An 11,084-nucleotide genomic window follows, 5' to 3' on the forward strand; every position below is an offset into this window, starting at 1 on the left:
ATCACATGCCTTGCCCTCTCCAACGCACAAATACAAACAAACAAATCAGCGAACAGCTGCACGAAAAGTCGAACAAGAACATAGTGGGCTCCACATTCTTACCCACCATTACATCTATGTACTGTTCCATATTAGACCACGTGTCCCAGCACTTTCAATCCTGTCAAATCAATGACAGCTGTACCCCGCCACCTCACCCCATCCTTATGCACATTTCATCCTCCTATCCATCACATTGTTTCATCATCCATACACATGCATGCATACATAACATAATAATATTAATTTTTTTTATTAATAATTAATAATAAAGAAAAGAAAATTGCGGCCATTGCTCCTCTGTATACAGCTTTATAAACCACCTCTCTACCTCTCTCACAAACACTACTCGATAAACACTAAAAAAAAAATTAGAGAGAGAAAATTGGGGAGATAGAGATATGGAAGCATCACCGTGTCAATCTGATGTTTGGGTTTCCTCTAATAGCAGATTTGAGCAGAATCCAGATGAGAAAAGCTTAGCAAAGCAGCAGCAGCAGCAACAGCTATGGAGGACGACGAGTTCTGGGTCTGGACATGATGACGAAGAAGAATGTGTTGGATTGAAGAATGAGAGGAAGAAAAACAAGAAGAAAAACCAGGTTTTGCTAGAAGGGTATGTGGAGGCGGCAGACGAGGATAATCTGAAGAGGGCCAAGAGCTTGACGGACGATGATCTTGATGAGTTAAAAGGGTGTTTGGATCTGGGATTTGGGTTCAGCTACGACGAGATTCCTGAGCTCTGTAATACTTTGCCAGCTCTCGAGCTCTGCTATTCGATGAGCCAAAAGTACATGGACGAGCAACAGAAATCGCCTGACAATTCCGTGGTTGCGTCTTCGGATTCCTGCTCTTCGGTCTCGAGTCCGATCGCTAATTGGAAGATCTCTAGCCCTGGTGAGTCATCAGATCAATGCCTTTCTCTCTTCAACATTTTCTTTGAAAAATTTGTCTTGTAAAATGTGTTTGGCTGTAAAATTGATTAGTAATTTGGTTCTAGGATCTTCATCAATGTTTCATATGTATTGATCAAAACATGGAAATGTTTAATCTCTGAGATTATCAAAAGTCCTAAACTATTTTTGGTTTCCTTGTCTAGGTGATCATCCAGAAGATGTTAAAGCCAGGCTCAAATATTGGGCACAAGCTGTAGCTTGTACTGTCAAATTGTGCAGCTGAAACAGACTGAATTCAGCTGCGAAATCAGTGAAAAGGGAATCAAAATTCTTTTAAAAGCCTAAAAATCGAAAACCAACATGTTCAACAGAAGCCTGGACCTTCATGTGGAGCTTGTTCTTCACTGGTCGACTTCTCAGCTGGAAGAAATTTTCGTGTGGAATTGGATATTGAGAATTCTGATGATGAGGGCTGATGGATATTTTGAAAGGAGAAAAAGACGAGAAAGAATGTTTCAGGTTTGAGATCGACCAAAATAAGTCTGAATTCATTCTTATTTGGAGGCTTAAGATGTTATCTTCATACCATTGTTGTATTTTGTGTTCTTTAAATAAGAATAATAATAATATGAATGAATAAGCCTTGCCCTCATCTTAAGAAAAAATAAGCTTTATCATGTGTTTCATTTGGTTCATCTTTGTGTTGAGATAAGTTTCCAACCTTAGTTGATGGTTTTATGCAGCAGTGAGAAATATTCATTTAGAGCTTCAACAACTCTACTTTGCTGAACCTCAGTCTGCATTTCTGCTGAGGTAACTAACCTAACTGTTTTGGTGAATGTGTTTCCTCAAACATAACTTTGTTCTTGACTTGAATCTCTGATGAAAGTTTATGGTCATGATACTAACAAAGCTTTAGCTCTCTTTGACTAGTTATGATTGTCCATCCCGGGCTGGTATTCGGAGGCAGGTGGAATGAGAGGGGAGATTGTGAACTTTTTTTTCTTTGATTAATTTCGAAATTTGTTGTGTTCTTTCTCTCAATCTATAACTTGTATCTTAGTTGTTCACTACAAGGACAAGTAGAGTGAGATGGGGAGATTGTGAACATTGTTTTCTTGAATGATTTCAAAATTGGCTATGTTATACCTCTCGGTTTACTTGTATCCTTGATGATTACTGAGGATTCTAGTTTTTTTTTTCCTTGGATCCAAGAAACCCTAAGTTATTAACTGACTTGTGATGAGTAAACTTTTAATAATTAGGGTTTCTCATTGGAATTGGCTGTTGACTTTCTTTGTAATGAAATTATATAAATGATACATTAGAGTGTTACATTTTTATTGTTTTGTTATGGTTAAACTTGCTAGTTGAGTCTATAACGTGTTAACGTAGGTTAACTACTTAGGTTCAGTCTAGGTTAATGATATGGATCGTTTTAGATGTTTCTGATAGCTCTCTACTATATTTTAATTGGCACTAGGGTTCTGAAATGAGTCATAAAGGGTTCTAACATGTGAATTGAAAAAGTAATTATGGGTGCAAGATGCACGAGTATCGTCTTCAACAAGAAAAATTGGTCAAAGCCACTGGAAAAAGTTGTACAGGATTCAGTTTAGATCATTCTGGAGAAGGAAAGAGTCTATGCATTGAATTCCATTGTGAAATGGATATGAGATTATATCTAGGAGGTTGCAATTAGAATGGAAGGAATTCTAATATTAGAAATGTGAAATGATGATTGGGTCTTCCTACATGATAGCCTTGGAGATTTTGCTAGCAGTTTTAAGTTCTAACATCCAAGTTTTGTGTTGGAATCAAATATCAGAGATTTGCTACCAAAGTGCTTACATCGCGCTACTTAATATTATGCCTAAAAGAATGAGAATTTCAATTTGAATAGAGTTAAGTTGGATTGCCTTAAGAATGTGAGAATGTGAATTTGGAATGAAAGGGCACAAGGAATATTACTAATTATACTTATTGACACCCCTTATTTTTCTCTCCACACTTTCTTTATTAATTAATTTTTGGTACATTATTAAAAATAAATTTTACCAAAAATTATATATTATGATTTTAGTAATGAAATTGAATTTTAATTAGATCATTTTTTTAATATAAATTATTTATATATATTCTTGTTCTTATTTTGAATTAAAAATAAATTAAAATTGTGGTTAATTTTTTTATTTTTAAAAAATAAATATTTTTAATGAAGTGTTAAACATATTCTAATTTTATTTAATAATAAATTAAAATTTTATTGTAAGTTTATTTAAAAATGGCGTGGAAAGAGAACAAAAGTTGAAGTAGATAAAAGCACTCTTATAATGATTGGATTGTTTATTTTATTTTTAATTTTCCATAAATACCGATGCTCCATATGGTTTAATGTCGAAATTTTAACCATATTGGTATTATGCGTGAAATTGTATATGATTAGTGTACTCCAAATAAGTAATTATTATTACATAAATAATGATCAGGCTACCAAAAAATTTAGTTTGAAGCTACAAACAATTGTCAAACAGCTTGGCATGCCATAGAAGAAAAACGAACTCATTATCTAGCATCGAAAAGAGTAATAAATTGTAAAAGGCTGAAAAGACTTGAGAATAGTTTTTGTGGGTTTTTATTAGGATGGGTTTGAGATATATGTTGTCCCTTGGCCTTAGCTTTTTTCATGGTTGTTTTTTCTAATTTTAACCTTGAATGAGGAGAATAAATGATGCCAAATTTCACTCCAAACGTAGCGTGAAGAGGAGTAATGATGCCAACTAATGTTCAATATTGACAAGTTGAAAGAGTTTCCGAATTCGATCGGAATGAAAAATTAATATAATTGGCAGTTGGGTGGTTGATTGAACCACAATAATTGTCCAGTCAACTTCCCCAACAGTCTTACACAATCATCCTACCCTATCCTTCCTAACCAGTTAAAATGGATTCTTTCGTAAATATTCATTTTTTTATTATTTTTTTACATTTTTCCAATCTTCCATTTTTTTTTACATTTTTATTAACCCAAGTTTCTAAAAATACAATTTTAATATTTCAAAATTACAAAAATACTATTTATAATAAACATCAACCCAGAAAACATCACGTTAAAAAATAATAAAAAAGTAACATGATAACAACCTCACAACAACACAGTGCAATCTAGAGCTGTAAATGTGAGCCGGCCTAGCCCGGCACAACCTACATTTTCGTGCCTCCGAATAATTCGGGCCGGGCCGGACCCGTATTTGAATTCGTGTCGGGTCGGGCCAACCCATATTTGAAAGAGTAAGCCCAGCACGACCCATGTCGTGTCGTGCTCGTGCCGTGTTGGGCCCAAATCGGACCGACCCACTTTCTTATTGCCAAAAAATGTGAGGATGATTAGGGCTTGGCCCAACTATTAAATATAAACATGATTAGGGCTTAGGCCCAGCTAATGAACATAATTATAATTATGCATGTGTATACCTGTGTAAGGACATTGTAATGCGTTGTATATGTGTATGATAAAGGTAGTATATGTATGTTTATTCTGGATTGGGAGGCCCGACTGATAAGTCGAAAGTCTGTCTATCGTACCTAACCAAAAGCTCGACCTGCTAGTCGAGGGTACACTTGAATAAAAGGTGTTGACGGTGAAATCTCGTCAACGAAATTAGATCGGAAAACTCAAAGATAAGTCAGGTGATGTTTATATAAGAACTTAGGATAAACTTTAAGGACAAGTAAAAACAGATCAACAATGGAGTAAGCCTCTGTATATTTTTCAATAGCCTCTGCATACAATGAATTTTCCAACCCCCTTCCAAATGGAAGTGGAGTTTATTTTATAATGAGCTCTAATGGCCCCTGATACAATGTGGTCCAGGGGACCAAGTAGTACGCTAGTACACTGTCAGGTGAGTGGTCTCAAGGGTAGTGGTGTCTGCTCCAGTACATGATCAGGGCTGGTGAGTGCACCTCCACTTTAGTAGTTGATCGTGCTTCCACTACCTGCCTGGTAGGGGTGTCAGAGGAGTGGCTGGTGAGGACAACGGAAGGTACTTCGCTCGTACCACCACTACTTATCTGATGTGGGTACTATATCCGTACTCTAACTCCTTTTAGTTCGTCAGTGGACTCCGTACCTATAGGAAAAAGGGTGCCTTGTTGGTTGTACTAATCTTAGGGAGAGGGATGAAGCCTCTGCAACGAAGCCTGCTAGGTATTTAGTGAGACTTGGCACCCATGTGTGGGTCATTGATCTCACTCCATGAGATCAATGCCATGTAGCCCCCATTTGCGAGGCGCAGGTGCGAGGCTCTATGGGCGCGCGAGACGAACGGGCCTCGTGGGACGCCTGGTGCGCGAGGCGCTCAGGGGCGATTTCGCCTGATGCTGGCACGCAAGGCAGAGGGGCCTCACGAGACGCCTGGTGTGTGGGGCGTTCGGACGTGGCTCACCTGATGCTAGCACGCGAGGCTGAGGGGCCTCGCGAGACGCCTGGTGCGCGAACGGGTGCCGCCGAGGTAGGAGAGGCGAGACGGCCTGGTGCCGAGGCAGGCGAGGCGAGACAGCCTCGCGAGAGGTGCCTCGCAGAGATGCGCGCATGGGCGCGGCTGAGGCAGGCCACGCGAGACGGCCTCGCAAGAAGGGCCTCGCAGAGATGCGCGCATGGGCGCAGTTGAGGCAGGAGAGGCGAGACGGCCTCGCGGAGCTGCGCACATGGGCGCGGCCGAGGCAAGAGAGGCGAAACGGCCTCGCGAGAGGGGCCTCGCAGAGCTGTGCGCATGGGCGTGGCCGAGGCAGGCCATGCGAGACGGCCTCACGAGAGGGGCCTCGCGAAGCTGCGCGCATGGGCGCGGTCGAGGCAGGCCATGCGAGACGACCTCGCGAGAGGGACCTCGCGAAGCTGCGCGCATGGGCGCGGCCGAGGCAGGCCATGCGAGATGGCCTCACGAGAGGGGCCTCGCTGAGATGCATGCATGGGTACTGGGGCATGGCCGAGGCCTGCCAGGCGAGATGGTCTCGCGAGACGGGTGCGTGGGCACGGCCGAGGCGAGGCCCTAGGCACCCAAGTGCTTCACTTCGGCACGGGTTCATAGGACCTTCAGCGTGGTTGGCGTGCGGCCTCACGTGGTGTGAGGCAGGTCAGACTCTCGAAGGCCTCTCGCGAGGTTTGGGTCTTTCAGGATCATGCCAAATTTGCGGTGCTCACAAAGTCCATACTTCATGGCTCATAAGGTGATGCTTCCCTTGGGACAATCTCCCAGTTCCGCAAGACTTATGGGCCCGAGTCTAATAACATGACTAAGTGACCTTTAGACTTGTATTCCAACCATGGACTTAGAGATTTTTTCTTTTTGGTGGATTTTTGGCATCCACAAAAGGGACCCGACTTATAAGCTGAGGGATTAGAATGGGCTCAACTTATGAGTCGAGGGGTTTACAAGGCCCGACTTATAAGTCGAAGGTTTCCAAGGCCGACTTATAAGTTGAGGGTTCACCAGGCTCGACTTATGAGTTGAGGGTTTGCAAGACTCGGCTTATGTGCCGTGATCGGCATTATGCGCATTGAGCGTAGGCCGTTATGGCTAGGCCACCCCGGGAGTGTGTTATGCACTTGACTGGCTCGGATTCCATAGGAATAAACGAGAGTGCATTATTCACTTGACTGGCTCGGATGCCATAGGAATAAACGGGAGTGCATTATGCACTTGACTGGCTCGGATGCTATAGGAATAAACAGGAGTCCATTATGCACTTGACTGGCTCAGATGCCATGGGAATAAACGAGACTGCATTATGCACTTGACTGGGTCGGATGCCATAGGAATGAATGGGAGTGCAACACGCACTTGCGTGACCCTATGGTCACTTATTTGTACAGTGTGTGTGCTTGGTTCCAGTTATTATTGTGGAACATGCTGTTATATTTTGTGGACTATCTGAATTTGCTAATTTGTTTTCTTGCTGAGTCTTTTGGCCCACGGGTGCTTTGTGGTGCAGGTAAGGGTAGGGAGAACCTTGGCCAGCCATGATTTGGAGAACATTGGGGCGATGTGTACATATGTAATCTGTTCGACCGCCACGGCCGAGGTATTGCAGGGGAACTAGGGTTGGACCCTGTTTTGCCGCTTAGGTCGACTTATTTTATAATCCCTGAGTTGTAAACAAATTTTTAAACTTGTATTTTGGGATCCCATGTAAATACTAAAGTTTTCTTTTAATGAAAATGTTTATTCGTTGACCAAAATTTTTAATACATGAACCCTTAGTGGCTTAATCACATGTTTTAGTTCAAATGACTCATGTAGCGAGTCCCACACTAATTTAAACACACGTGGTAACAAACCCTAATTAGCAGGGCGTTACAACTTGGTATCAGAGCTGCCAATGTTTAAGGGTTCTTGATGATGGATTGGGCATGTACACTCACTGCTAAAGACAAGCTCGACTCAGGGTTCACTAACTATTAATATAGTCGTGTGTGCAATTGCTTAAATGAAGTACATATGCCTTACCTGCTTGTTCAAATAGAAAAAATGAGCTATTCTGATAGGGCCTGGCCCTTGACTATTGTATGCATGTTAAAGATGTGCTTATTAGCACAAAAGTCACATGTAAATGTTGCAGGAATGCTTATAAGCATCATTATTACTTTTGAAGGTCAGAAACGATTTTTAGCATTGCTATATGTGCATGTATGCTAAGAGATGCTTATTAGCACCATTAAAATGTTAAAAGGAATGCTTATTAGCATCATTATTTCTTTTTGATGTTAGAAATGCTTAATACCATTATGTTATGTATATGAATGTTAAAAACGTGCTTATTAGCACTTTGTTTGAGCATGAATATGAATTTCTATGCTTATTAGCATGACTGTATATGTGTGCGAGTATTGGGATGCTTAGTAGCATTGACATCGCTTATGAATGCAAAAGGAAGCACTTATTAGCATTGTTATATGAACATGTAGGTTAGGACATGCTCATTAGCGTTGTTATAGATACGTGTATGCTCAGGAATGCTTATTAGCACTATTAAATGTTAAAGAAAGGCCTATTAGCATTGCTATTTGTCTGTAAATGTCAAGAGATGCTTATTAGCATCGTTAACTTTTTATGAGTTCTAGAAAATGCTTATTAGCATCGTTACTTGTTTATAAATGTTAGGAAGTGCTTATTAGCACCGTGTTTGGATATGAATATGGATTGACATGCTTACTAGCATGATTGTTGAGTGTGAACATTTGCTTGGTCGGTCTTAAGCCGTAGGGTGGCAAGAGGTTTAGTTATTACTACCTAATTGGCTGTATTGGTTATTGCAACAAGGTACATGTTTGGAAGTATTCTTCCAAGGCAGTTAGATCTGCAAGCCGGCTAGGGAATACAAGCTGAAAATGATAATTAGGGTCAAACTCCTCCACTAGCTCCTGAAAACTGGTGTGGATGCTCAAAACTCCACGCTTGTAAAAGGTCCAAAGCACGTGCTAAGGCCCCATAAATGCTTAAGTACATACATGTGCCTACGCCCCTAGGTGTGTATTGATAAACCTTGTTGAATGAAGCCCCAGCAGGTGTGCCACACAGGAACCCCGTCCCGTCCTGTGCCTCGTGAGCCCAGTAGGTGTGCCACGCGAGGTCCTCATACACCTCCGCGAGGTCGTCACCTCCACGCCTCCGCGAGACCGATATGCCCTCGCCACGCGCACCTAGGTCCACGATGCAATAAGGCAAGCATCTTGCGGAGGTAGCCGCATCCCTAGAGGCCTCGTGAGAGATGGCCTCGCCACGCCTAGCGTATCCAACCACCCCGAAGGTCTCACAACCCCCTTTGCGCATTTAGGTCTCTGTCACGGAAAGGGCCTCGCGCAGCTGGGCACACCTTGCCCAGGCTAGCGTCTCGCGTGTCCCGTGCCTGCTCAGGTGGCCTCGCGTCTCGCACGCCCTGCGCATGCCCAGGTGGTCTCGCGCCTCGCGCAAGGGCCTCTCGTGAGACCCATCTTGCGTGCCTATCACTCACATCTCGTGAGTGGCCTCAAAGTGCTTCATGCGTCTCGCGCCAAGGTCGCAAGAGCCCCATCTCGTGCCACAACCCTTACATGCGCTAGGTGCCTCATACCCTACACCTCAAGATGGTGTCTCCTATGAAGACCTACGGAAACCTCAACATTCAGAGGTAAAAATCCAAGTATAATTTGAAGAGATCGTACTTGTACAATCTTGTACGGGGTACGATCTTTAGGAGAGGGGACACGCCAGACAAGTAGTGGGAGTACTAGGAGAGGGGACATGGCCTGTATGCTTCTAACTAGATGTCAGAGTCGACACCACCATCAGCACCTCTACGCCTGGTGCCACTTCTCTGACACTCGTACTAAATGAGTAGTGGAGACATCCCTACGGAATGTGACCATGTACTGGAGCCAACACCACTACCCTTGAGACCACTCTCCTAACAATGTACTTGTGTACCATCTGGTCCCCTGGACTACAATGTATTAGGGGCCATTAGAGCCCACTATAAAGGGAACCCCACTTCCACATGGAAGGGGGTTGGAAAAAACACTATAGCTTGAGACAACAAAGATATACAAGTTCTTTTCCCCATTTTTCTTCTGCAACTATTTTCTAAGTTTATGATTATGTAGTTGAAGTTCTTCATTGATAAGCAATAGACTTTGATTTTTCTAACTTAACTTCGTTGACGAGTTCTCACTGTCAACAATTTGGCACCGTTTGTGGGAAGAATAAGTGTCAAACCACTGTTCTTCCGTTGATTCCAATAAGAAAGAAATGCTATGACGTTCTAAACGACTGAGAGAGCCACGAGAAGTGGAGGTCCACCTTGACGGAGATCAGCTGAAAGCCTCTATGAAGGATCCTCCTCCACCCACAAACGTGGAGGCCCCAAAGGAGCCTGAGGTTCACAGAGATGAAAGGGAAGCCTCATCCCTGGCAGTCCCACCTGAGGAGGATCGTCCAAGGCCAACGGCTGCCCTAGCAAGGGATTCCGGTGAGTTCCTGCTTCCAAGGCCACCGCAGGTGCCGAACTCCGGCCGGCAGGATCTGAGCCCATTGATGCGCAAACTAGACAAGCATCCCCAGGTCCATTCCGTGAGCTCGAGTTCTAGATCTTGATTTTACGAAGAAGAGATACGAGAACTGCACCGCAAGAACCAAAGGCTAGAAACCACCTTGGAGAACATGTAAGAGGTGTTGAATGGCCTATTACAAGGAAAATCGAGCATAGCTCTGCCTAGGCAAAAAGAGAAAGGACAAGAGGGGGGGGGGGGTAACCACAGTGCCAGTGGAGGATGGGAGAACACGGCTCTCCACCAGTAATACTCCCCAGACGAAACAACACGAACGTCCCAGACCATCTGAGCAGCCCCAGAGGCAAAAGCAGAGGAACAATGTTAACCCACATAGTGAAGTCGAGGTCACGTAAAAGGAAACGCCCCTAGAATTGCGAGAAGAGCTCAATAAGAGAAGGGCGGATAAAAGGACTATGCCTTCTATGGCACCCCAGGAGGACAAAGGAAAAGGAAAGGTCGACCCGTCCACATTGAGAGACTCCTTGAATAAAAGGAGGCAGGACCTAGACACCGAAATGAGGAGCCTCCGGAGCAAGATCATCACCGCATCTGGAGGACAAGTAATTGAGGACGAGTTCAACCATGAATCGCCCTTCATTAAGGAAATCCAGGCCATCTGGCTCCCAGCCAACTTCAAGGAGCCTCATATGACCCCATATGAAGGAAACACAGACCCCAAGTATCATCTGGACACATTTAGCGATCTCATGAAGTTAAGGGGGATAAGTAGTGGAGCTAGGTGCCATTTCTTTGCTGTCACCTTGAAAGGACCTACGTACAAATGGTTAAAAAGACTTAGACCAGGGTCCATCAGATCTTGGCAATAATTTTCTGATGAGTTTCTCCAGCAACACCACGCCGTGTGTGATTACACAATGCCGAGAACTAGCCTTGCTAACATGAAGCAAGAAGAAAATGAGAGTCTAAAGAGATACATTCATAGGTTCAATATGGAGGTGGCCAAGGTAGGGAGCTTAACTTGTAGAGAGCTAAAAAAGGCCATCACAGCTGGAGTACGCCTGGGAAGCAAATTATGGGATAACATGCTCTAAAGAGAGGTC

The 11,084-nt window shown here is 43.3% G+C and overlaps 1 protein-coding gene across 5 annotated transcripts; it reads left to right on the forward strand.

Annotated features, from left to right (window-relative positions):
- Positions 1-365: 365 nt before the first annotated feature.
- Positions 366-2,278, forward strand: LOC133818709 (uncharacterized). Of its 5 annotated transcripts, none has more exons than XR_009886065.1 (4): positions 366-936; positions 1,139-1,454; positions 1,679-1,748; positions 1,855-2,278. XR_009886065.1 is itself a non-coding variant. In XM_062251742.1 (2 exons), the coding sequence occupies exons 1-2, from the start codon at positions 441-443 to the stop codon at positions 1,216-1,218; spliced, it is 576 nt and encodes a 191-aa protein (XP_062107726.1). In that variant the 5' UTR covers positions 366-440; the 3' UTR covers positions 1,219-1,603. The 5 variants fall into 5 exon arrangements, 1 of the variants encoding a protein (XP_062107726.1); XR_009886063.1 differs by having other exon boundaries at positions 1,869-2,278; XR_009886066.1 differs by having other exon boundaries at positions 1,682-1,748.
- Positions 2,279-11,084: the final 8,806 nt, after the last annotated feature.

Source organism: Humulus lupulus, chromosome 2 (genome assembly GCF_963169125.1).
Source record: "Humulus lupulus chromosome 2, drHumLupu1.1, whole genome shotgun sequence".
NCBI lineage: Eukaryota > Viridiplantae > Streptophyta > Magnoliopsida > Rosales > Cannabaceae > Humulus > Humulus lupulus.